At 40.9% G+C, this 27,464-nt stretch overlaps 1 protein-coding gene and 1 long non-coding RNA gene across 17 annotated transcripts in view; one reads left to right on the top strand and one right to left on the bottom strand.

Moving 5' to 3' along the window:
* Positions 1–27,464, top strand: part of dgkza (diacylglycerol kinase, zeta a) — a 124,459-nt gene that overhangs the window by 80,459 nt on the left and 16,536 nt on the right. For 10 of the 16 annotated variants that reach the window (XM_035418311.1, XM_035418306.1, XM_035418307.1 and 7 more), the window contains 9 exons: positions 1,190–1,290; positions 5,858–5,937; positions 6,894–6,938; positions 9,400–9,469; positions 14,092–14,132; positions 14,342–14,538; positions 18,891–18,989; positions 22,093–22,206; positions 24,055–24,123. In XM_035418311.1, the coding sequence (XP_035274202.1) occupies positions 1,190–1,290; positions 5,858–5,937; positions 6,894–6,938; positions 9,400–9,469; positions 14,092–14,132; positions 14,342–14,538; positions 18,891–18,989; positions 22,093–22,206; positions 24,055–24,123 (816 nt within the window). The remainder of the gene's footprint in view (positions 1–1,189; positions 1,291–5,857; positions 5,938–6,893; positions 6,939–9,399; positions 9,470–14,091; positions 14,133–14,341; positions 14,539–18,890; positions 18,990–22,092; positions 22,207–24,054; positions 24,124–27,464) is intronic. The other 6 variants (XM_035418312.1, XM_035418298.1, XM_035418305.1 and 3 more) reach the window with 4 other exon arrangements.
* On the bottom strand, positions 6,900–14,401 carry LOC118227627. Its single transcript, XR_004765309.1, has 4 exons — positions 14,313–14,401; positions 13,781–13,856; positions 12,515–12,589; positions 6,900–6,987 (listed from the first exon to the last, which is right to left on the bottom strand). It is a non-coding gene; the product is annotated as an uncharacterized LOC118227627 (long non-coding RNA).

The raw sequence follows: 27,464 nt of genomic DNA, 5'->3' as shown, positions 1-27,464 counted from the left end.
GTTGTCCAGTAATCCCTTTTCCTTAAAGTGGCTATCCTTAATTTTCCAATTTTGGCGGTTTTGGTGACATTTGTGGTGAAGGTGGTTAGAGAAGTTTGTTTTCACACTCCAAATACCAAATTCCATTTCTTTTGAAACTAAGCTATAGGAGCCCATTGCTTATTTTTTCAAGAAAATAATCCAGAGGTGCCTTTTTGGAGACTGCCTAGAGACTACCAACAATGTCATCTGACATGGTAATATTGGGCAAAATATCAAACCAAATTTCAATGACGCTTTTTGGATTTTAGGCCCTTGCTTGATCGCATTTGGCATGCAAGTTCCTGTGTGTGCGTCATCATATTTGAATAGTTTGGCGGGAGTGTTGCACCCAACACCACCAGTGGAAAATAACATATAGAGAACAAATTTCAGAACGCAAACACATTGCATCGACATTACTACAAACATGCCAGTGTGAACAAGTATCGGATGTGACATTTTTTTATAGGAAAAAAATTAAGGAATGCCACTTTAACGGGGTAGAAGAAGTATCTTTATTATGCTTTAGGCTCTTTGTCTGTTGAAAATAATAATTTTTCTGCCAGAAAATCCTGTTAACAAGTGTTGAAAAGAGGAGGTAGAAACATCTGTATCTGTAAAATCACCTCCTGAGCCCTGGATTTGAGTCTCTGGGATCATACCCACAGGGCCTGCAGGGCAGCTGGAATTAGGTTTCTTCTGCTGTGTTGTGATGTGTGCAATTCCCTTACGTTGATAAATGCTTGAACCAGCGTTTCTGTGAAGTTGTTGGCAAACCTTAAAAGCGCAGAGGCCTTAGGTGCTGGAGATATACCCTGTTGACTTGCCTTTATTTGAATTATCACATGCACTAATGTGATAATGAATTATTGAGGCCAGTGTGAATAAAATGGATATTGGGATGGGAGGTGTGCCATCAGCCGAGTAATGGCATTCCCCATACATCTACAGCACCAAGAGCTTGGCACTTTTCAGGGTTTTTTCGTATAGAAATAACCACAATGACCACAGACTCTCCCACCTTAAGAGCATTTGGTCCATTGGGGAGGTTGTTTTGAACTCCAGGGTATTAGAAGCCACTGTTGAATATAGGATGGTAAGCACTGAGCTGACAGCCTGCACAGTTGCTGGATTATAACTGCTTGCTGTCTTTCTTGTTTGACTGCAGCCAGCAGCCGGTTCCTGAACGACTCCGGATCCGCGTGAACCGCATCAGCATGCATGACTACGAGGCCCTGCATTACGACAAGGAGAAGCTGAAGGAGGCCTGTGAGTACACCTACACACACTCTCTCTGTCTATCTATTTATCTATCTGTCTGTCTGTCTGTATCTCTCTCTCTCTCTCTCTCTCTCTCTCTCTCTCTCTATCTATCTATTTCTATCTATTTATCTATCTGTCTGTCTGTCTGTATCTCTCTCTCACTCTCTCACTCTCTCTCTCTCTCTCTCTCTCAATGCCTCTTAGACTTCAAGCTCTGGGCCTGTAAAGCCTTACAGTAGCACCATATGCAATGGCCTACGCTCTAAACTGAAAACATAAAAACTTAAGAAAGTTTAATGACGAGAACAAGTAATTTGGCTCAACCATGCTTGACATTTTGCCTGCAGTCAAGCCTGGTCTCGGGCACTCCAAGATTCTTCACTTCCACTCTAATCCCTGGCTAGCCTTTTCCGTGCATTAATTAAATTGCCTTTCATATCTCAAGCTGTAGGCAGCAAAAAAACATATTGGAACTTTTTTTCCTCTTTGGATTGGGTATCTCCTAACTAAATTTTAAACAACATCCTACCAGCGCAGTAGCTTGATTGGCCTAATGTGCCTTTTGCGGATGGATCAGTCTGATCAGTAAGCCACGCAGTGGTCTGAATCCATTGACCCTGTTTACAGCAGCAAGGCCTGAATGTTACCACAAACTTCTCAGCAAACTCAAAGGTTATTCTAAATCTACTCTAAATCTATTCTAAATCTGGGTGTGTGACTCTCTCAGTCACTGTCAGCCATGCATTAGCACAAATATAGCATGTGGAAGCCTTTCAGCTCAGGCTACTGTTTAAAGGGTGCACCTATGCGCTATGTGGGCTAATTCAGTATGGAAGTCCCTTTGATTTATATGGTACTTAGCAGCCACCTCATGGAGAGTGATGGCGTTCACTTTCCTCTGGGTGCTGGGGATTACACTGGCTGTGCCGTGGTCTCCCTGCCCTCATCAGCTTGTCAGTCCAGCATGTAGAACTCAGAGTGATGCAACCAGGCAGACATCAAGTCTGCAAGGCGCTAATGATAGAACAACGGTCTGCTGTCACTAATTGATGCCTGGAGATACATTACCAGCAACTCGGTTTTCTCCTGGACTGTATTGTACCTATTACCAGGGTAGCTGGGTAATTGCTGCTGTAAGCCAGTTGGAGTTTCATCTCCTAAATATGACAAGGCCTGATTATCCACACAAACACACTGCCAAATGTTTCCCAGACAGCTTTTGTAGATTGTTTGCTTTCAGCGAATGAAGCAGCCGGGACTTTTTTCAGGTTGTTTGCGTAATTTCTTAAATGTCGCCTCTAGACGCTGTTCTTTGGTTTGGCCTTTGAAGCTTGTTGCCTTCGTGTTTTTTTTACTGCAGCATACCATGACAAAACTCTGCTGCAAACAAGACCGACTAAAGCAATCTTGAGACAGGGTTATGTAAACAACACAAGGCTTTGAGAACCCAAACAAGATGGTTTTTTTTAAAGGCTAGACTCAAATCCTTTTGAATTATAGCATGTTTCACACTACTGGAGCCCTTCAGTGGTAATTGCTGGTTTGGGCTATGGCAAATTCTTTTGTAACAGTATGGTGTGTAAAAATAGAGTAAAAATAATGAGAAAGATTAACAACTGTGCAAAGTTTGTGCTGGGTTGTTATTAGGTAATTACGGTCCCTGAATTTCGACCTTTCTCTATAAGTAAAAACCCCTGCTCAGGAAAAGGCTGTTTAACATTTTTAGAAGCTTTGAACAGTAATTTAGAAAGCGCCCAAGTTTAAAATTTCCAAATTGGCAAAGCTTTTTCAGAAAGATGGGATTGAGGTTTTTTTTCCCCTTTTTTCAGATCACAGTTTTTGTTTGATATCGAGCCACAGATTTAACCCTAATATTACTAAATAAGAGACTAAATTAAAATTTTATGTAACTCTGAACAGTATTTAAACTACGTTACATCACTCTCACAGCAGCTTCCAACATTGTATCGACTGCTAGTAAATGTCAGTAGAAATTTCCATTAAGTTCAAACTATTTGCTTTCTCAACACTAGAGGGCAGTAATAGCAAAAGTGTGTTCGTCCGTACATGTGATTCACTGGTAGACTCCTGAACTGGTCCTTCAGAAAAAATACTGTTTATACCTATGTCTCCAGTTATGACCTTTGGCTGGCTGAACAAAACAAAACTCTTTGTTCAACTGCTATATGAATGCATTGCGATGTTTTTGATTCACCTGATCACTCCTTGATTTTCAGTAAAGACAGACTCAATGAAATGCAGAAATATAGAATGTTTCATGTTCTTAGAAGATGAAACTGAATTAAATCAGCAACCTTATGGTTATATACAGTTCCCAGTTCCCTGTCCAACACACCTACTACTGACGCCTTCCCACTGCCCATACTATGTGTGTACTGAGAAAAGCAAGGGAGCGGTCAACTCTCATCGATGGTTGCCATGACACTGCAATGTTGAGAGACATGCTTGCTGTGATTTCATTTGAAATGGTCATTTGAATGGGCAATCAATTTTAATCTTCTCTTCAAAATACTTTCATATGAATCATAAAGGGGAATCATGTTGGACATTTAAAATGAAGTACCCTTATTATAGTCGGCATTCCTGTTGAAATGTATGTCAATTGTGTGTCAAAGAAAACTGTTTTTGCTGTTCTGACCTCACTTTTGCTTCTCTGGCCCTCATACAAAGCACTGAATGCTTCTTATAATTTCTTTTAGAAAATTACATTTGCTTGTTGCCTTATTGTGACAGATTATTTAAAGGACAATGTTTTTGATTTCTAAAGACACATTTAAATACGCTACCTGCCCTGTAGCCATCTGGATTGTCCAACAACAGTGGGAAGCAGAGAATGCTGCTGCTTCTTCTACCGAGGAAAAGAACAGAATAAAAAAAAAACAGTGAAAAAGTTGAATTGAATGTTGAATGAGAAACTGCATGGTCCTGGGTTGCTAGGCAACAGTACATTCTACAGTGAAGGAGTCTGCCATTTGTGAGCCTGGGAAACTAGGGAGGCACCCTTCAGGCATGGTATTTAATTCATAAGTCTTGGTCTAAATTTCCACATTTTGAACATCTTATGGATTTGCATCATAGTTAACACATTCTTTATGTTGATTATCTCATCTACAGTTGTTTACTGATGTGCTAAAGAGTGCATTCACAACAAACACAACCCTGTAAATTCAGCAGTGGTCCGAATCGAATCTTTGTTTTTTGGCAGTCAGTTACTTTTGGTCATGTGCAGGCTAACCCCCTGGGTGTGGTTGTGGCTGTGCTGTTTATCTGGGATTCAGTCTTAGTTTTGACTTCTTGCATAAATGGTGCAACTTACTATGGGGGGTTTCCCAAATAAGGTAAAGAAATATGTTTTTAACTTGCTTTAGCTGTCTTTGAGATCACTATGTTTTTAATCAGACCCCTGACCCCCTGCACATTTGCCTACATTTCACATAAGTGCTCCAGGAGCTCCTCTGAGGCATTGGTTTTGGTTTTTAATCTGATTTGGCAGTTATGTGTATAATCACTAATAACCATTAGCAACGCTCATGTCATAAAGTCAAAAGACAGAAGACTTGCGGCGTTCTCATAGGCATCTAATGGACTTCAAGAAACTTCAAACAATTTTTCTCTGTTCCGCAGAAAATGTCAGTGTGGACGCCACACAGGCTGCTGATCCAGTTATGTTTTTGAGCTGTGTTTGCTCTGAACTGGACTGTGCCGGTCCATAATGCATTGCTGCAACTCTTATGTACGATGCCGGGGCGACATTAGCTCAGTAGGTAGAGCGGTCGTCTGGAAATTGGTCGGTATTCTGAGTGTGTTGAATTGTCCTTGAGCAAGGCACCTAACCCCCCCATTGCTCCCAATGAGCTGGTTTGCGCCTTGCATGCCTGCCTTGATCGCCGTTAGTGTGTGTGTGTGTGTGTGTGTGTGTGTGTGTGTGAATGGGTAAATGAGAGGCATTCATTGTAAAATGCTTTGTGCATTTGTTGCTGGAAAATGTGCTATAAATAAAATGTATTGTTTTTACCATACAATAGATGACCATACAAAGTGTATTACCTTACTGTCAGTACACATTGTATGCACCTATTAGATTAATTGGATAGTTACTGGGTGTTTTGCATTTTTTCATGTTGTTCAGGTTGGTATCTGCTCATCCACCTAGGTCTACCCACCAGAATGAATTACTAATGCGGCAGAGCTTCATGATTCACATTGCATATTTTCATTTATCCATTTTATTTGGCCACCATTTTAATGAACAGTGCACTTATCGGCTTTGTTTGCTGCTTCATGAAGGCTTTGTTGTTTTTCAGTAAGTGGTGTGTGAAAGCTAGTGCAGCATTCAAAATGCCAAAGCAAAATTCTTTAAACAATCTTTTTTTGTCACAAAATTTGACATATACAGTATTGACCACTATGGTAGCTTTGCTGAACATGTATATCAAACTGCCTATACAATCTTCCCTGTAAGAACGGTGACTCGACAGCATCACTGAGATCTCTATCTGCAGTGTAATGTGTTTTTTATGGAATCTTGTTTTTCTTTGCTTGTTTTTCTCAGCAATACCATTGGGCCTTATCGTCATCCCGGGAGACAGTGACCTGGAAATGTGTCGGTCTCACATTGAGAGGCTCCAAGAGGTAATTATTGGGTGGGGGGAGAGGGTGGGGGGACAGAGAGATAAAATGTGAATCGAAAGAGTGTTTGAATGTGAAAAAGTGGTTATTAGGAGATGGAATCTTTCCATTCTTACCTCTTGAAATTTGTCATGCTTTTTTTTCTCCCTGAGCTACATGTTTAAACCAAAATGTTGTATAGCATAGCCTACATTAATACATTTTGTCATTGCTTTAGGAGTATTTACTGATTGGATTACTTGTGCATCAGCCTGGCCTGTAGTAGTAACAGACTACGTTACCACCAATTTTATCTCTATGATTTACATAACACCACTGCAGTGATCCTTCCCCCTTCCGGAGTGCATGGAATTTCACCACAGACCTTGCTGATCTTGCTCCCCACGCTCTGCTCCATTATTAGTGAAATATAGCACATGAAATAGTGCGTGAAATTTGTGCGCAGTCATCTGTTCACTACTTTATTCTTACTTTATTTGAAACTACATCTCAAAAATTGATTTAGATATTTTAAGCTGTTTATTTATAATCCCTCATTCCTTGGTTAAATTGAATAACAGTCTCTCTTCATTTGCACAACGGCGAATTCATACTGTACTCGCAGTATTTGTAGCAGATTTCAGTTTTTATTTAATTACAATAAATGACACTATGGCTTGGATTCAATCATTTGATCATTTCATCAACTTTGATTTACAATTAAATGCAGGTGTTTGTTTTTTCTTCGCAAAAATGTATTGGTGAGATGCACCAAAATTAATCCGACAACTATTTTTATGAAGAAATAAAACCTGGATTTATTTAATGGAAAATGTTGAATGAGCCCAGGTTTAGGTATTTTTATGAACTGATAGAGCTTGCCACTACTGCCTCAGCAGGCATGGTCCCCGTGTGCAAACAAATACAAAATTGGCAACATCGAGTCCCATTCCGTTTCACCATGTGGTGCTTTTCCACAGGACTTCATCTCTTTTCACCCCTCCTTCCAGCGACTGGTACTCCAGGTGTGTAAATGTGTCAGTGGTGGAGTTTTCATCATGGCCTGGAACAAGTCTGAAACAATAGTTTTTTAAAATATTTAATTTATCCACTTGCTGGAAAACTTCAGCAAATAATCTCTAGACTAAACAAACCAATGTGACTTTTTGCAGAAGGACAAACCGTATGTTTATGCTGTGGTGGAATTCACCTTATGAACAAAGGTCACTCATTGTATCATTGTAATTCATTTTTTGTGCAGCAGTCTCCTTTATCCAGAGTGACATATCTAACATATTATTCATTTATGTAGCTGAAGGAAGGAATTCAGTTTAAGGACTATCAAGGGTACAGGAACAATACCCCAAATTCCTTAACCACTACAGTGCTGCTAACTGTAAGGTGTGCTAAGCGGGCAGATTCTGCGTTATGCACACTGCTGTGATAGTTATCCCTGTACACCCAGGCATAACTCCCCTATCGCTACGGATTCTACTCTTAAATCATTAATGCTCCTCCCAGAATCCTCGGTTTCCTCCTGCCCCTATACAGTGACCCTATAACTTCTCATTTATAAAAATGAAAGAGCTTTGTTCCTTGTTCCTCAGGGCTCCTGAGCATGATGTGTGTGCAGTACGTGATGTGTTTTGTAGAACATGATTTGTGTGGCAACACATGGTGATGGGAGAGTGTGAGAGCATCCTGTGTTTTCAGCAAGTCACTCGCTTGAACAAATCATAGTCTTTTGCTATGGAGAGTAGACATCATTGATTGGACTGTGAGTGCACACCTCATATAGTTCTTGAAGCTTTCCTCTCCCATCGCTAACGTGGGGCATGCATGGTGACTGTCAATGCAGTCAAAGCTTGTGTCTGGTGTCAGATGTGGTGTCTTAATGCACAATCAAGTCACAAATCAAGTCAGTTGGCTTTTGCATTGTGACATTCTGAAACTTTATGTCTTGTTGTCCTAGTTCAATTTGTCTAAACAAGGAAGTGTTTAATTCATATATTTGAACATTTGGTTACAATTTTCTCAAAATTTGAACTGGGGAATTTGGTAGTAAAACCACTTTTCTCACTAAAATGTTTACATGAAAGAGCTTTGTTTTATTAGCTTGTTTGAACATTATTGTCAATAAATAGCCACTTGTATTGCATAAAAAGAAACTTAAACATGGAATTTGAGCAAAAGAAGAGACTTCTGCTGAGACTAAATATACTTGTGATTAAGAAGCAAAGAAGGAAAATAGTACTTCCTTGTTTACAGCTGTAGCCTAAAATTTTTTACACACTTTTCCATGACCTGAACCTGGAATTTAGCTTTTTATATTTATCTTGAAACAAGAACTTTTTTTCCTTCCTTTTTTTCTTTTAAGGTGGCATTTAAAAATTCAGCTCTGTCGTTGCGATAAGCTGACAAGTATGACTTAGAGGATCAAACAAGCACTGATGCATTAGTCCTGTCAGCCAGGTTTCTACCCCTTTGGGTTGTAATGTGTCCAGGGTGTACTGGAGGTAGACACATCCTGGAGCTACTTAAGAGGACAGCAATGGGGGGGTGGGGGGACAGAAGTGTGAATCGTGGGCAATGCCGACAGCTGGGATAGAGAGCCATTGTTACCCTGTTTCCAGTCCAGCCCACCAGACCGAGCACAGTGAGGGTTCCAAACTGCATGAAACTACGTACTTAACCCCAGTGTGCACTCAAAAAAACTGAAGGGGTTGCTTAGGTGGTCAAAGAGCACACAGCAGAGTCGTTGAGTGTACCTGTCATATTATATTTAGTTGGCTGCTGTGCATTTGTTGGAGTTGGAGATGACATCACCCAGCTTCTTTAAACAGTTTTGTGTCACCATTTCAGGATGAGACAAAGATTATAACGCTGTTAGTTGTTTTATTGATGCACTACTCAGAATTTAGAAAGTAATGTTAAGGTTATTCTTTTTGGTCTTCATTTGTTGGTCGTGTTATCTAAGCCTCTGCAGATGACTCAAAGACCTGTGTTGCTACCATAGCCCAGAAATTCTTTTTAATGTTCAATTTTTTCCCATGTGGCTGTTTGCTTTGCCACTTCTTGTCGGCTTTCTGTCTTTTCTGTTTCCACGTCTCTATTTCTGCTTCTTGTAGGAAACAGCATCAGAAACATTGTGGTGTTATCTTTCACTGGTTGTTCAGCTTGGCTCATTAATCCAAAATCTGTCATTTTAAACCGTATTTTCTGATCTGCCAGAAATGGGCTTTGAGCTTGTAGGTGTTTCAATAGCAATAATCACAGCTTTAATGCTGAAAACATCTGAAGCAATGTAACATCTATGCTGTCAAACAGATTTCAACAATAGCCACTCATTTATGATTATATTTATCTGTAATATTTCAGTGTTTCTGTTGTAGTGTACTTGGCTTCAAACTTTCAGAAATGATTTCTGGTTAGGCAGCAGTGTGAGCCACAGAAGGGATATCCTCATAGTTCCCTTTTTCTTCTCAGGAGGGGGACGGTACAAAATCGAAGACCCTATCCTCACAGAAGCTCTCACCAAAGTGGTGTTTCCTTGACTGTAAGTACACTTCTCAAGAACTGCTGTTCAAGTCTATTATAATCCAGTTTTTCTAGTCAGAGGGTACCAAGCCTTATTTCTGGAGGCCTGCTTAGGTATTTTTGTGCTGAACCTGTTAACACTAAACATGTGTAATTACTAAAAGTGTGAGATTTAGGACTGTTTCCAGAGAGCTAGAAAACCTGCTGGTGTGTAATGCTAAGAGAACAGGGGTTCCTCTGCCTTTGTCCTCTTTCAGAATGCTTTGTGAATCAGGCCACTGTTTCCAGTGATCTCATGTGTTCTGTTGAGAGAAATATTTTAGCAATTTTTTTTAACTGTTAACAAATGCAAACAATATACTGTGCTGTTGGCCTAAATGTTAATATCAGTACATCGCAGCGTCATATACATCAGATAGGGGTGGTCCTTGAACATTCTTGGAACTCCTCGGAAATATTTGCATTCTAGAAAGTTATAGTAAGTCTAAAACCAAATCCTGGTGTCCTTGAAATGTCATGGAAAATTGGCTAAATGAAATCATCTGATTGTGAAAGAGACATCTAGCCATTATCAGTGTGCTGATAGTGCTAGAATTTGGATAGCACCACTAGTTCATACATACATAATTCCACTATCAAAAGTCATCAATCACTGAAAAGTAAAGTTTATACCTTTGTAGACACAAACATTTTGAGTGTTTTGCCCCAAACGTCCACTTTGCAAAAGCCTGTAGCTTAGATTAGTTCTGTCTACTGCATAAAACCTAAATCCTTGAAAATTCTACATTCATCCCTAAAATGTAATTGGAAAGTCATGGAAAATAATATCTTATTTGAGTAACACTCATCTGTGTTAATTCATAAACACAGGAAGATATCATGGATGGCAAACAGCTTCAAGAAAACAGAGAAGAGCAGTTTCTAGCAGTTGTAGTCCTGCAGTAAATTAGATGTTTTAAATAATGATTATGCCAGTGCCTAGATCTTATATTTCCCATGTAGGGTCAAAGTAATACTCTCTCTACACTCAGTTGCGATTGGTTCCCCCCTTGGGTGTTTGGTCTGCAATTCCTACAAGGCAGCTCTCTGTATACCAGCTGGCCACTGTGACATATTCAGACCTCCTAATTTAATCCCACAGCAGGAGAGTCTATGGGTAATAGTGCAAATTTCCCAAGCATGAAGGAAGCAAGGTTCAAGCTTCAGACACCGCCCCACAGAGAGGCTTTTGAGCGGTTATTAGTGTGGGAAAGGTGACATGCACAGAATGCAGTGTCGTCCATGAAAAATTAGCCTGTGTGGCATTGTTACAGTGCGGTCCTCAAATGTTAGCAAGAATCCCATGCTGCATCGAGGCACCTTTGCAAAAACAAATTGGCATCTGAATTCTTGATGAGATTTCTTTTCTATGGCTACCTTTGTGAGAGCTCACATTTTTAGTAGAGAGTGACAGTTTGGCAGCTGCTGTGTGGTATGGGATCCAATCACATTTCTGCAAGATTCACATAGTAATCTTAAAATTTCTTAATTTTCTATTTTTTCCACACATAGAACACCACTTCCATTGTAAAATTAGATTTTCTAGTTGTATGAAAACACAACCCAGGATATGTATCATGCTCTCGCATGAATCCAGGCAGCTGGATTCAAATTGTGGTTATATTCCCAGAAGTGACAATTTATTGTCTTCTTAATATGTCTTTCATGTTTTTAACCCAATTATAACCATTAAATTGTAATAAACACTATTGGATTATTGTGATCTGTACAGCAGACAATGAGAGTGTGTTTCCTGCGCTCATTAGAATTCATAACTGTAAGGCATGTCATATGTAAACCATTCCTCATCACTTGCTAGGTTAGAGCCGGTTGGAGGAGTAACCTTACACTACCAGACAAAACCAAAGAAAGCAACATAAACTAGGCTCTAACATTGTATAGTTAAACCTGAAGATCATTCAATTTGTAATAATGTTGTAACACTGAGCTACTTTACGCTAACATTATACCAGACTCTATACCAGTCTTAAACTCTGGACATTACACCTGAATAAAGAAAGTCTTTTATTCCATATGTCTACGCTTGAAACCTATTTAATTGCCACTCGCTAATGGTTTGCCTACTTACCGATACACTGCTTTCTGCGACAAGTTACAGGCATGTCCATACTATCTGCAAGGATCTATGTTTTTGCACCAGTATTTATCACAGTGAATGCTTGAAGTATTTCACATAACAGTGTCAGAGATGTAGACAGTTGTCTCATGGTAATTCTCTAGATGTACGTGTATGTCCAAGTTCTGCACACGCTCTCATCACATATTAGAAGGTTGAGTCTTATCTTCTCATAAACAGTATTTTATCATTTATAGTAGGTGGAGATAGAAGTTTGTGTTGTCCTAGAATCCCACAATTAGTGTCTCAGTTTAACCAAGGTTAACATGGCTGAGACTTCTACTGAAATGTAATATTAAATTAAGGGTGACAGAGTTTTCGCTAATGGAAACACTTGTCATGTTTTAGAACTTTTCAGAGCCTGAAGACTCACACTACTTTCTTGAAATCATTGTGGATTAATGTTGATTTACCCGTATTAAAGGGAACCGCTATCTTGAGTTGAAAGGCCCAGAATATAAAGAAAGCTGTCCTACTGAGACCAGTATTGTATGTGGTTCCTGATGACCACCATATCTTGAAAGCTTCATGCCACCTGAGCTCTTTGTTAAAGTAATATTTTACTGGATTAAAAAGTCTCAGGACTTTCTAAAAACCATAGGAAACATTCAGTGCTGGGTTGCCATACTGCGCTAAGGCTGGGTATGTGTGATTTGTGTCCAACCCAAACGTCTGTCACAACAGTACGATAGACCCATTTATTCTGCTTTCATCCTGTGAATATCAGTTCATGATAATCCTCACCAACCCCACCTGTTATCTGAAAACGCCACTTGGTGACTCTGCCATTTTGTATAATTTTGTTTTTGAGGCAGTGGCTGCAAAATGAAAGGAAGGAGGAGGGAGAGTAATCTATTTCTTGGCAGCTGATGTGTTGCAGACACTGACCTGTGTGCCCTCACTGTATTCTGTCGACTCCTGCTGGGCCCAGGAGAACTCTGTCTTGCACAGATGTGGGAGCAGCTGAAAGTTAATTAGCAGGACTGTTAAAACACGGCACCCCTTTGCATACAATTTCAGCAAATTCACCCCTGCATCTGAACAAATTCAAATCCATCAGGAGCAGAGGCAGCGTCCCTCTGAAAACGGTATCTCTGTGTGTGTCCCGTCTTCCTTGGCAGATCAACCGTTGCGGAAGAAATTAAGCCGAAGCTGTTTTCTGCCTTAAGAAAGAGCTCATCTCAGCATTTTCTCAGATTTTGTTTTTTCAAATGTCACAGAGGCAAATTGCACCATTTCTCTTCTGCCATTCAGTACATTAGTCAGGGGGTGTTCCCCTCAGGCTACAGTCATGTATTACCCTTAAGAAGCGGCCATATTTTCCCTCTGCTCGGGCCATATAAAAAATAGGCTGGCATCACAGAGATTTTTAGTATAGCTGTCATGCCCTCTTGTAATTACTTGAGGGGCTTAGTTACAAGACAGATGGAGAGAAGTGGTTGCAGTAGGATTGTGCAGAAAACCTCAATATACAAGTAAAAAAAGTAAATTCAATGCATTAGTTCCTCCGACATACAAGGGGCTCACAGGCTCTCAGTTGTCATCGCTCAGAATAAGACCATTTTTCCCTCAGGCACTGCCTCACTTTTGGGGTACTCTGCAGGCTGTAGGTTGTACAATATTCACTGGCTGATTTGTAAGCACTGTGTGAATGAATAAAGCAGAATAAATAGCTAGTCAGCACAAGACTATAACTAAAATCTCACGCGTGGTTATGTAATGACGTTTGTCCGTTTGTCTGTCCATCGGTCTTTCCATGATGGACGTATCTGGAAAAGTAATAGCCTGTGCATGTTTATATTCCCAAGCGGAATAAACCTAGTGATTCTGGTGACCCCATGACCTTTCCTCTATCACCACCATCAGACCAAGGCGAAGGTCCGCAGTCTACTAAGTGCAGTCTTTCTAGTTCCTGGACATTTTCATGCTTATCTTGTATATCCTGCATAACAATGTCTTATGTGAGTGGAATATGTATGGAAATGCCCCATCTGTCATTGGCAAAATACATTTGACCTGGTAGGTCCTTTTCTTGTCAAGAGGTCCTTTCTGCTGCAAACACATCAGATAAGATACATAGTTATGAGAACAGGACATTCATTCCATCATATTGCATATGCAATTTGGTGAGCTCACTTCGTGAGCTTTCCCTACCTGCAGTGAACTCACACGTTCCTGCTTTGTTTTTGTATTCCAGCAAATAAGATGGTCCACTGCATCATGTTCCGTTCTATAAGAAAAATAATAATGATAATAATGTTTAATTTAAAAGCTGGGGATCCAGGTCTCTTCAGTCTTACCCAACACATTTTAGCATTCAATTGCAACACTGCATACTGCTGTTTTATGGATGTTAGATTTTTTTAGGGTGTGTTCTCTTTTTGCCTTGCTTTTTTTCTGGCATTTTATGAGATCACAAATGGCATGATTTCATATGAATTTGCCCTGATTTATTTCCCCCTCAGCTACCACAGCGGATCGTTTTTACAGAATAGACCGAGCTCAGGTAAGCCCATTTTCCTTGTACTCGTTTCTCACATAGGTGTATAATAAAGTTTTATCACCTGCTTGTCATCAGTCTGAGTGTCTTGTGTAAAAAGTGTTAACTATCAACCCTATAAAAACTTATCGGTGTATAATTTGTGTCACTTCAGTCATGAGTTTTCCCAAGTTATGATTAGCTCACATATGCCTTCCTTGTCTTTTGAACACCAGGAGCATTTGAACTATGTGACGGAGATATCCCAAGATGAGCTTTTCATCCTGGACCCGGAGCTGGTCGTCACAGAGTCAGTCAGCACATCGCCAGGGATGCCTGATTTGGTGGATTCTTCTGGAGAGCTCCCATCAGCAATGCGCCAGTTCGCCTTCCCATCCTCCTCGTCTTCTCCACCCTCTTCACCTGTCCCCAGGTGAGTGGAACGAGACATGAAAGCATCAAACATCAAAGGAATAATCTATTTTAATAGACTCCAATGTCCCTGTGACATTCAATTCTGAAATGTCAAGAACTTCCTGAGATTAGCCTTTTCTTTCAAGGTTAAGGTGAAAAATGAAACAACTGGCTATACATTTTATATAAGCAAACATCAAAAGTAGAGTAAAATAAAGAGTTCTTTGTTCTTATTTACTGTTACTTTTTAATTTTATTTGAATATTTCATAATTTCACAGTGTGTGCTTGACACACTTGCTGTCAATAGCACCATAAATCAGCATGTCTGTTATATTTTTTCTTCATATTTCTTTTATTACAAAGTTGTAGGACAAGTAAAATAGAATTATTTTTCAAATAGCAAAACATAGTCAGCACAAGATAGGATTTTGGATATTGGCAAATAATTTGCTGGCTTAATTTCTAGTATTTTTACATAATTTCCTTTTTTGACGCAGTAGTGCACAATATTCTGTTTTAACATCACGCCGAGGAAACTATTTTTGGTCATTCTGTCTTTGTCATCTGATGACAGCCTCAGTAAACCTGCAGTGGACTGCGGGCACAGGTGACTGTAAGTACAGTGATACGTAGCCATGGCAGGATTTGTGTTTGGATGCATATTTTATAAAGCAATAATCCTGTCTCCAGGGGACCGGGCTAGTTTATCGAGCACTTCTGAGTGTGAGAACTCTGAGAAGTCTGTGTGCTGTTCATTCTATATTATTCCCATTAATCATTATACTGCTCACCTTGAGTCACCACAGCCTCAGTAATTACCTCAGGAAGCCAACCTTGGCTAACAAAGTGTCATGTCCTCCCATTCCTCAACAAGTCAATACAAGGGAGCAAGACTTATGGCTAAATAAGCCTAGCTTATCACTGTATGAATTCAGGATGCAGGTTTAAATGATATAACTAATAAAAGAGTTTTGCCCTTTGTAAAAAAACAACTATATCTATGTGTGCAGTAAATTTCAGGAATGGACACTTTCATTCTTAGTATGAATATATGGATTAGACTACTGAGGTAATGTGAGAAGGGACTTGATATAGGAATATTCTACTGGACACCTGCTTCAGACAGCAGTGAGACAGAGTATGGTCTGTGGAAATATAAAACAAGATTATGGAAGGAGAGGTGTTAATATTAAGTGACTCTGGGTACCCTTTTATTAATTGGGATGCTGTGTCAGAACACCTCAGATGTGACGAGAGTTTCAACATTGTAAATTACAAAATTAGATGGTATTGGCAGATGGTATTCAACATACCTTGTGTAAGGCTCTGCACGTGGGAAATAAAAACATTAGACAGGATCCGTATGGGAAGAGCAAAATAAGAATGTGTTTAATTTGAAAATGACTTGAGATTAGTAGAGCAAAGTCTCTGCATTGTGCTGTAGCAATTAAATGGCCAACAGAATACGGGACTAAATAGGAAAAGGTAGCAAATGTAAGTCAGAGGCGGTTATATTGATGTTATGCAAATAATAATAAGTCCTTACAATTATATGGTGCTCTTCTGAAAACTCAAAGCACATTTTACATTGATGGGGAAACTCACCTCAGCCACCACCAATGTGTAGCACCCACCTGGGTGAAGCACGGCAGTCATATTACACCGAAACGCTCACAGCATTAAACTGGGAGGACGATTCGGTGGTAGGTTGTGAAAACCAGGTTGGGAATTTAGCCAAGACACTGGCGAACCCTCTAACGTTACCCTTTGTGATAAGTGTCAAGCAACTAAAGAGCAAATTAATTGTTTCTTGGTATGAAATGTGAATGTTTTGAGGAAAGAATCAAGATACTTAAACTTTTTAGGTTTGCCAAAAGGAAACAAAAGTGGGGTGTTTTTAAGGAAAGTGGCCAGGTCCCACCCTCCTTTTGTATTTATTGCTTTCAGACAGATAGAAAGCAGAGAGAAGATAGAGCAGATATAGATAGAGCAAGGACCACCGCTTAGAAGGTGCCTTGGTGGGGATCGACTCCCCATCTGTGAAGAGTGTTATAGCAGAGATCTGTCGCCCTATAGGTTGCACCAGTCATCACCACTGGCATCAACAAATGAACAAACAAAGATTTTCAGTTTGAGTTCTCTCAGACAAGGGGGCATAGATGGAAACTATTTAAAATTAAATTTAGCACTGATAACAGGCACTATTTACAGAGATGTGTTCATTCATGGAACAGCTTGATAAGCTATGTCTTTGAAGCAAGAATGATTGTGTGTTTTGTTGGTAAGTTTTCTTCCCAGTTTTTAAGTGTTTGTAGTTGTTTTGTACCAGTAACTTTAAAAGGGGTAAGGGTTAATGTGATTTTTAAATGAGGTGGTAGTTTCTGAATCAGTAAATTGCTTCTAAGAAGTGCAGCAACTTAAGAAAATTGGCAGATAAAGAACAAAAACAGGCAAATTGCATCTTAGCAGCGTCAGCCTGTTTTTTGTATGCCATACACTCACCTTTTTTACATGGGTGGCAAAATGGGTCATAGGTTTTTTTCCTGCTGACGCTCCTGATTCGGGCCACCAGTTGGTCTCCCATTTCTCACGTGGTACTTCAATCCTCCGCCAGCTAGAGGTCCCGTTAGCCTCTTTCATCTACATGATGTGGTAGTACCTCCAAATCATCATGATTGGGGCGAGGCCAGAGTGGAATGCAGAAAGAATTTTTCAGACGTTAGAGGGCAGCACCAAGATGTTTTCTACCAGTTTTTTCAGCCAAATAATATCAGAAATGTTGAAATAACTGCATGGATTAAAATGTTTCATTATAATGTAGACAAACAAACAAAAAAAAAATTACCTTTTCAGATCAGCGACCAAATCAGACCCAAGAAGCCAGGTGACCTGGGTTAACTGTGCAATCGACTGCTTTATCTGACCAATTGCTGTGCTACTCAGGTGCTGTGTAACAACAAAAGCCAGCAGACCTGTGGCTTTCCAGGACTTGGAATGAGGACTATTGGCTCAAAGACATGTAGCATTGTAGCATGTAAACTTCCATTCATGTTCTTTTTCCTTCCTGACTCTCCCCATATTAGATCAACTAATTGTTTTTTTATAAATGTTACAATTAGAGACTGAATTGTACGATTAGCCACTTGACTGCAACTGGAGTGCCTATGGAGACCCATGGAGAATGACCATTGAAATACAAGATTAAATCCCTGCTGGTCACGTGGTGGAGACAAACTGGTGTTCCTACTTATGATTGCAACTGATCACTACAGCACTTTGGGGTTTTTCCTCTTTATTGAGTGCTCAGAGTAGTGTGCCAGAGGTCTTACTAGGAATAGTACATTTGGGAAAATCTTACTTGATAGGTCTCCTAACTGATACATGCAGCTAGAAAACGTTTAAGAGCCCAGGTTGAAGGGTAGCAAGTTCACAGGTCTGCACCGTCTCTGCCTCTCCGACTATGAAACATCAGTATCTCACCTGCTGGTCTTTCTCTGCCCTCCCGATGGAGCTGTGAACCCATCCGTCTTTTGATGTTCTCAGAGCAGACGCCCCCATAATTTCGGGCCCTTCTCCAACCTTCCCCCACTGTGTTTTTGGACTTGAAATGGAATTCCTAATAAAGCCCCTTTCAGGAACTTCACCGCCCTGAGAGTTGAGATGTAGGGGGTCTGGTCACATTGGGTTTATTCTGCTTTCCTGATCCATTCTGAAAGAAAAGAAAAACCCCAGCAGAAGCACCGCAACCCCACCCCTCACTAGCAAAACAGCATTACATGAAAGCTTGAGTTAAGGGGTCATAGTGGGACCAACGGCGTATTGCTGACCTTATCCTTGAATAACCTTTCGAAGCTCATGGAATCCTGTTTCTGTAGCCCATGCATTTGACTCAGGTCCTTCAGGCAGGAGAAGCTAGCTGGGGGGTGTACTCAGACAGGAGGACGCCGAGCGTGCCCCGGGCCACGATGCGGCAATGTGGTCCAGGGGACCAGGGATGCACAAGGCCCCATTAGTGACCTGCACCTCCCTTTGCCAGTAGAGGGGCTATATTTATTGGCTTGAGCGAGAAAACTCTTCTTTGACGCCCCACATTAGACGCCGTATTTCCTGACAGGAAGTAGCGGCATGAGCAGAAAGGGTCTGTTAGAAGACAGATTACTGGAGCCACACAAGGGCACACAGCCAAGACATCCCCACCCTCCTTTCCTTCTCTCTGTCCTGCCCTGTCTGTTGTGTTTCGTTGGTTTTTGGAGGCCTGTCTCTCCTTATTTTCCTTGACTGAAATATTACTGTTTTCTCCCTGTCCTTATTTCCCTAACTTGCTCCCCACCCTTGCTCCCCCCCACGAATCCCCCCCTTCGCCCTCCAGTCCGACCAGCCCGCACTCGGACAGCGAGGCCCTGGCTCGGCGACACAAGAAGTCTCTCTTCTCCTCTCACTCCGGCTTCCCCTTTCCTGTAAAGAAGAGGTATCACTCTCTCCTTCAGTCTCTCCTTACTTCTCTCCTCCCGCCCTCACTCCCAGGCCCACCTCCTTCAATGTACAAGTCCACCTCTCCAGCTTCACACCCTCACCCCTACCTCCCCCCTCCTCTCCATTTATAGTTTTTCCAAATCTAGTGTAATTTTTTCCCCCTCCATTTTCCATATTTATATCATTGTATGGCTTTGTATGGACAGTCTGCTTCAATTCCTTTGACCCAAAATGTTCAATTATCCCATTTTTATTACTCTGTATGATAAATGCTGTATGCCCCAGATTTAGGGTAGTAACCCAATTCACACGCCTTATATAGTGCAATGAGAAGCACGCTAATGTTAACATACAAGAGCAATTAATCTATATATTTCGCTTTTTGAAGATACTTTTAAGGTCCTTTGTTCTTTGTTGAATCCAGTTTCGGCTTCCAGTTAATTGAATGCATTGCATTTACCAATGTTTCCGTGTCTCTCTGAAATTGATGCGTGGAGTGCACTCTCCAAGAACAGGAGGGAATTAAAATGATGCTGTTTAATAATTTCAGAGATTATGTTGTGTACAGAAAAGGTAATGCGATAAATGGTGGTTACATGTATAGAGACCAACCTCATTTGCAAGAACCTCATCACACTATGACAGATATAGAGCAAAAGAATTTGAATAAAATGACCTGTAATCTTTCAAACATGATGAATGCTTGCATATAAATTTGAAAATGTGTCACTTAATGTGAACCTTATAATGTTGGTTTTTATTCCCTGGTGCCGTTTTATTGAGTCACTGGAAACAGATTGCCATGGAAGTGGGGTGTAAAATGATGTTTTTATCAAAGGTATTTCCGACATTTTTTGCTGAAACAATGATTAGAGTGGTTGTTTTCCGTATTTATGGCTGCGGTTACTGTGATTTGAATTGCAAAGCAGGCCGTGCAGGATTTAGGAGGAGGATGAGGAGGCGGAGGAGGATGACAGGTGTGCGTGCGTGTGCGTGTGTGTGCGTGTGCGTGTGCGTGTGCGTGTGTATGTGTGTGTGTGTGAGATCAAAGCGTATTCCTGAAGTGTAAAAGGAATGGGACTCTACACAGACAGCCCAATGCTAACACCGCAAAGCGGGGATTCACAGGAAAGTCCCATGGCTTTTTAAAAACAATATCTATCACACATTGGTTTTAATCCAGCTGGATTTTATGCCTGAGATTGGACAAATTTACACATTGGAACACTGTCACCCTGCAGCCCCACAGAGTCTCACATCTGGCAACAGAATCTGCAGACGTCCGTATGTCTCAACGAAAAAATGTTGGTGGATGTAATAGGCTCATTTCACAAAAGCAATATTCGACACGGATCCATGCATTACAAGGCAGCAACCTAAAAAAGGTTTTAGGCATACTGCAGGTTTATCTTTAATGTTCAATATTTGGGCTACTTAGATTCAATACCCTTAAAGATTTTTTTTTTACTTGCAGCTCATTAAACCATTTTTTATTTTTCTCAGTGATCAGTGTAAACATTGTTTCTTTTATTTGTTTTCTTAACCTCATAAGAGGACAGAATACAATGTCATTTCATGTGAAATGTGTGTATGTGGATACTCTTGTTCTTGTTATTGCCAACTGCCTGGTTTTGTTTATAACAAAAACTGATCTATGTTTCTCCACTGGGACCTATTCTCTGTGAACTGAACATTTGAGTGTTCATGAGCACACACAGCCATTGAAACAATTGGAGGCAGGGGAATGGCAGTGATTTCATCAGAGCAGCCAAATTACCTAGCAGGGTCCACGCTCAAGCTTTGCTAGGGGCAGTTCTGAAATTAATTTTTGGGGCGTGAAACACTGCAAAAACCGAGATGCGAAACGTCAGATATTCGCTTGCGCATCGCATTCTCCGTGAAACAAGCCCTTACATGTGAAATTGTACTCTTGAGTTCCTCGGGTGGTTAAAAACCTAATATAAACATGGAGGAATAAATAAATAAGGAGGATAATCTACTTTAAGGGCAGCTGCCTCTTGCTGATGATGCACAGGCTCAGCATTCTGCTGAGGTTTCATTGTGCTCAGTGAATTTAGTGTATTTTCATGTCCCAGACTTAATGGTGTGGTCTTGATTACTCTGTGTGACAACTTGCACTACTTTCAGGCTCTCTCTTCCTCTATATTTATAGTTTTTGTTTTTTCGCCTAAGTCTATTTGAAAAAATAATGGCATTTTTCTGACATGCACTGACTGTGTTTGAAATCCATGAAGCCAAACTGAAATGAGTTTGGGCTGATTTAATATCTACTACAGGTTAAGAAGTTGTTATTGTTGCTATTTGTTTGGCGCTAGACAAATTCATTTGCACTATATCAGTATATATTAGCAAAGACATAAACGCAGGAGTTTTCAAACCTTCCTTGATAGCTGTTGTGATTTCAACCCACAGATCCCTGTACCCTTACATTGTTTATTAGTTTAAAATATTTGTTAAGCAAGGTCATTTTGGTGGAACGTGTCTGTGTCTGCATCCTTGTAATTAACGGGTTTTGAAAATGCAATGCTAAGAAGATATTCTTTGGGTCATTTTAGTCTTCAATTGGGAATGGCCAATCATATTCTAAGGCTCCTACAGTCACTTCTGCACCCTCCATGAATTCAGAATACCCCAAAACTCATGTGCCAGCTTTCATTTCTTTTCCGTATGCAGTTCCGCAGTTGGGCTGCGCAGTCATTGTGTCTGAGCAGATGCCTTCATGAGCTGCTGTCACAGGCAGATTGCAGGCACAGACTCCTCATTGATACTAGAAGAAATTATGCATCTCCCTGTTATACCAGACTATGCAACCCCCCCGTACCCCCCCCCCCCCCCCCCCATGTAAAAAAAAATTTGCAGCAAACGGTGAGACTCAGTCTAGTCCCACCTCCAGGCCCAGATTTTGATTTTGGGAGGGGGGGCAGTGCTCGCTTTCTTTCCGCCTAATCTTCCCACAGTGCCCTCGTTTGTTGCGTCCCCTCCCCACCCACCCCCGCCCCCCTGGCGCGCAGGCCTTTTGTGCTCCCCATTTTTTTCTTCAGCACTCTCTCTCTCTCTCTCTCTCGCCCCTCCCCCAGGATCCTGGAGCTCCAGCGGGCCACGCAGCGGAAGCGTATTTCCAGCGACAGCTCCGTTGCCGAGGCGCTGGCGCACAGCGACTCTCTGAAGTCCACAAAGCCGGCGCTCAGCAGGTGAGCGGGGCTCCGTCGTAGGGAGAGGGCCTTATTTCCAGGCCAATCGCAGGATTTCTGAACTTTTTTCCCCCCGTTACTTAGCGCACAACAGCTCTACCCTCCAGTACCCCCAACCCCCTACGTTGTACGCCCATAGAGAACCTTTGTCCACAGTTCCTCTTTCAGGGTTACCAGTAACTGGGCCGGCCTTTCTCTTGAAGCCATTGTCCTTCTCCGTGTTTCCAGAAGGAGAGGTCCAAATATAGCAGCTTATGTTGCGGCGAGAGTCGGTGTCCGACCGTGCTAGGCCCCGGGTAGGGCTGTTGTGGAGTGATACACCGACAGAGCAGAGCAATGCTTTCAGCAGGGAAGGCCGGGCCTGCACAATCGCAGGAAAACAGGGTGTCTCCTGGAGTTCAGCCGAACCTCCTGGAGAAGAGCTGTTTTTGAGTAGGGTCAACCGGGCCTACTTGTTTTTAAAGTGGGTGTATTACGCACCTTGATTTTTCTATGGTTGAATTAGTCAGGGATTTGCCCAGGTTTTTGAGGCCTGGCTACCAAAATTATTACCTTTAATCAATCAGCATCAGTATTCAGTTAATCTTCTCAGTTAAACTTCTTGCTTAAACTTGGAAGACTAGACTGTGTTTGTTCTATTGAATGCCCTCCAAATAAAAAGCAAGCAAGCTCAAAAACAAAATCATTAATGCTCAAGATTCTTACAAAACGAACAGTTATACCAAAACTTTTTTTATGTATAGACGTTCCATGTCAATACGTTTTGAGACATCAGATGAGCAGCCTGTTGTACATCAATAATAGTAATGACCATTGGCTGTGACAGCTTTCCACAAAAGGTCTGACTTGTACTTTCAAAATACAGTGAAGCCATGGCAGCAAATAAGCAAACTTTGACTTCCTGTTCAGTGCAGTTAAATGAGGAAACCACTTGGTTGACTTGTTTTAGATATTCTTTTGTATTGGTGCCTACTAGCATAAACAGAATGAAATCTCTTCTGTGGCTATTTCTAAGATGACCAAGCGTAGACCAGTGCACAGCACTGTGAATAATGACTGTTTCAAGCATTGACTTTTCTACAGAAATCCAATATGCCATGAAATATGAGGGCAGCTCTTTGCTATCGACGACTTGCCACGGCCGTAAGCACTGACACTGGGGGAAAGTGTCAGTGCTTGCGGTCGTTACGGTCACCAGCTTTCAAATGCAATATGGAGCCAGAAAACAGAATGCTCAGATTACAAGGGGCACAATTGCAGGTGTATTGAATTTTCAATAAGCAGGCAAGTAAATAAATAAATGAAACGGGGAAAGCGCTCACTCTCCCTGCTGCTCTCATTTCTTGAAGTCTCGCCATAACTTTTCATTGCACATCAGATGTGAAATATGCTTGTGTTGTTCTTGTCAGTGTTCATAACTTCTCCCCATAAATCATAAATGGGAAAAGCCCCCCAGAACACTGAAACATCTCCACCATGAGGGCAGTTTATCAGGCCTCTCCCATATGAGGTCAGTAATGTCCTACACAGCCCTGCCAGCTTCAGTCAATGGGCTGTGAAAACAGATTCCAGGCTCAGATGTGTGATTCCGTACCAATGTGAGCCTCTTATCGCTGTTTATACCCATCGTGTTGAATTGCCACATTATTATTATTATTATTATTATTATTATTATTAGTAGTAGTAGTATTAGTGTTAATATTATTATTAGTATTATTATTATTATTAGTATTGTTGTTGTTGTTGTCTTTTTTGTTTGCATTGTTATGTATGTATTTATTTTGTTATTATGCATTTGTTCTTTCATTCATGTTTAATTTGTTTGTTTTGTTTGTGGTTGTATTGAAGGAAAGGGGCTAAAATTGTGAGTGTTCATCGGTCTAACACAACCGCAGCTGATTTCAAACCAGCAGACAGGTGAGAGAGAGATACCCCTTTCTCCCAACTCTACAAACTTCTGTACAGCTCTTTTCAATCTCTCTTTCTCCCTCTCTTTTTTCTGACCTGGACAATGACGGTTTACTTTCTTCACTTGCTGGGCCACATTTTACTATTTTACCTGCAGAGCATGGGAATCTTCTTATCAAAATGAACCAAAATGATTTATTATAAGAATGATACAATTCACATACCTGTGTGCAGATTATTAATTTTAATGTGGCGGACACAGTTGATCTCTAGACATGTCCACTTTCAGTCAAGCCAACGAAGAGTATCTCTGTGGAGAATACTGCAGCTGTTCCCTGAGTTATGTGCATTGATTATGTCTGTGCAGATTCTCACAGCTTGCCTGGGTGATAGAGAATGTTATTTCTAACCAAATGATACTGTATACATGGAACCATTTCATCCCCTCCTGCTCAACAAAGTAGTTCACACCTTTTTAATGGCGACCAAACCTGTCCATCAGAGATTGTTAAGCAGAAGACTGTCTGCACTGTATTGGCTTTTGACCTCTTCTCTTCTGTGCCTTGAAGGTCTCTGATTGATAGTGTAGTAGCAGTGACAGGAGCCACCCATACTGGTGTGCCAGCAGTGAATTTTCTGTCTTTGTCTGCACTCGCTTTCATCATTAACAAGACAACAATAAATTGTGTTCATTTCTGAACTCTCTAGAATAATATCTCTGAGGAAAATGTGACGTCGGCGCTTCTGCTCGGTTAAGTGATCATGACTTATTTAGGTTTCTAGCGCTGGTGCCAGATTTGGGATTGGTGTTTCCTTGATGGTGGTTGCCATACCAACGACTGTGCCAGCTCTAAAAGAGAAGTGCAGCAGGGCAGAAGCAGAGAGAGAGAGAGGCCTTTTTTCCACTTCACAATCAGTGCAGTGATTATAAGTAGATTTACAGATAAACAGACAGGCAGAAAAAACAGCATTACTGTATGTAGGCCAAATCACAGGGCTTTCATTAGCAGGATAACAGCCCATGATGCGTAGTGTTTGATGCTGAATTCAGATTCAAGATTTTTATTACAAACGTGTCGGTGGTACATAACATTACATTACATAAGAGGGAGTTGGCCACACTGCAGTGACATCTCTCCTTTTCAGTTTTGCGGTTGCGGTTCCTCTGTGTTGAATCCAGACCGACTTTGAATGTGTTTAAGCTCGTCATTCTGAATATCCTTTTCTGCAATTTTCATGGAAAAACTTTTGCTTTGTGTGTGATCCAGGTTTTTCCTCTGTCTATATGGTTTTTCTCTGTCTCTCGCTCTTTCTCTCTCTCTTTCTGTTTGGAATGCCATACATAATTCTATATACATAATTTTTCCCCATCCTTTTACCTATCACAAAATTGTAGCCTATTGTCCTGGCTTATAATTACAAGCCAAGGTTCATGCTGTAATTAATTTGGGGTTTTGTCTGCATGTCAAACTGAAGCTCTGTGCATTTAAACCTGTTCCTTTGTCCTTAATGGGATGATTATTCTCCAGTCAGCTCAGCATTGGCTTATCGTTCTGGGGAAAAAAAGGCCCTTTCTAAATATAAACTGCAACACAACAAGGTTTTCTGAACTGTTGTCTTATCATAAATCCTTTTGATCAGAGCTAATTATTTACTTATTTATTTGTTTGTTTATTTGTGTATTTATTTATTTATTTGTTCCCCAGTTTTGGGAGTGTTTACAGTTCACAAACTTCTGAAAAGCCTGCTTGATTGTGACCTTTCAGTGGCTTAATCCAGTGGCCTTGCAGTGAATTAGTCTGTTGACAAACTGCAGAAAACTACAGTCTGCTACAAGACAGAAGACGGTCATAGTTGCGAAAGCAGAATGAATCAGAATGTGACTCATCCAGGTCCCCAGTGACTCCCTTCAGGATGGCTGCTGCGGGTGGTCTCTCGTGGCCAGCTGACAGTCCGATGGGACCCGTGTCCCCACGCAGGAGAACTTCCTTCGAGCTGTCACCACAGCCCCTGTTTCCTCATCACAAAGACAGATAGTAAAAATTCTTCGGCTCCATTGCATTGGTAGGAAACATCCACTGTGCTGTTAACTATGATAACAGCTGAGTGTTCCTCTCTGTTGGATATTTACGTCAGTGATTATTTACGTGGCATATTTATCCCCCAGTGTCACTTTGGTCCCTTGTGTTGAAGTGAAATACAATGGCCTCTCAGCTGGATTGATGTGTGTTCCTCAGAGTTGTCTAGAGCTGGAAAAAGTAGCTTATTGTCCCTATAAGCACACTGGCTTGTATAACCACCAATACTGCGGCTGAATTTCTATTCACTAATCACTTGCTTTAGTTAATCTTCTACGTTTCAGTGCTTGAAACTCCACTGAGGTGTTTCAGTATTTGTAACTCCATTGAGATGTTTTTTCATACTGTTCATAACTGTGTTATGACCCTTTTTTAAATCTCTTTTTTCCTCTTTTTCTGTATTCTTGTTCTTCCTTGTATGCGGGATTTCATAGAAAGGATGAAAGTGACAGCTTTTTATGGACTGTCATCTGGGGTCCACAAATTAATGGGTGGTAATTTCACATTGTGTGACACCATATGCAGCTAACTCATGAAAAACTGTGTTATTTAGCAGTAATTACGATTGTTCAAGCATTGTGTGTCGATGTTAATTCTGTACAAGGTTGGGAACACGCTGAAATAACTGTCTTTCCGGGCCATGGGCTGTTTCAGGACGGAGAGATGAATGGGGGGTGGGGGTTGTGTTTTAAAGAACCTATTCATTAAAAGTGCAAAGCATAATACTCCAATAGAAGCCAATTTGGTCGGCCTACGCTGATTTGGAAAACATCCCTGGAGGCTGTTGTATACTTCAGCCAAGCAGCACCTCCATAGTGTTGAGCAAATAAGATAAGGGATTTGCCTCATTTGCACTTAACATGTGTGAGCACAAGTTTCATGAGGAATTAGGGAAATGCTTCCCAGAAAGTTCCAGTAATTACTCCTATAGCATGTTTCGTGTGCCTTCTAAATCCCCTGCCAGCTGTTATCATATTCAGCTGTGATGAACGGCCATATGCATGCGAATGCGAAATAACTCCACAACTGCAGTAGATGTTGTGTCAACTAAGCTGACAGAATGTCAACAACCGTGTTAAATGAAGATTGCTTAATGCCAATTAAGAGTTAGAATTTGCCTAACAAAGCAAGCTGTCAATTTTTTGCATTCTTTCTTATTAAATTTACAGTTTGGGTTATCCAATTATTACAGTGAATTGTTTCCTGGCAGCTGTTACAGAATAAAATGCCAGACACTCCTGTTGACCGGCGGTTGTCCGGTAATTGTTTATA

Source organism: Anguilla anguilla, chromosome 5 (genome assembly GCF_013347855.1).
Source record: "Anguilla anguilla isolate fAngAng1 chromosome 5, fAngAng1.pri, whole genome shotgun sequence".
In the NCBI taxonomy this organism is placed as follows: domain Eukaryota; kingdom Metazoa; phylum Chordata; class Actinopteri; order Anguilliformes; family Anguillidae; genus Anguilla; species Anguilla anguilla.
Note: the sequence above shows the minus strand (reverse complement) of the source record. Positions and strands in the feature narration are given on the sequence as shown.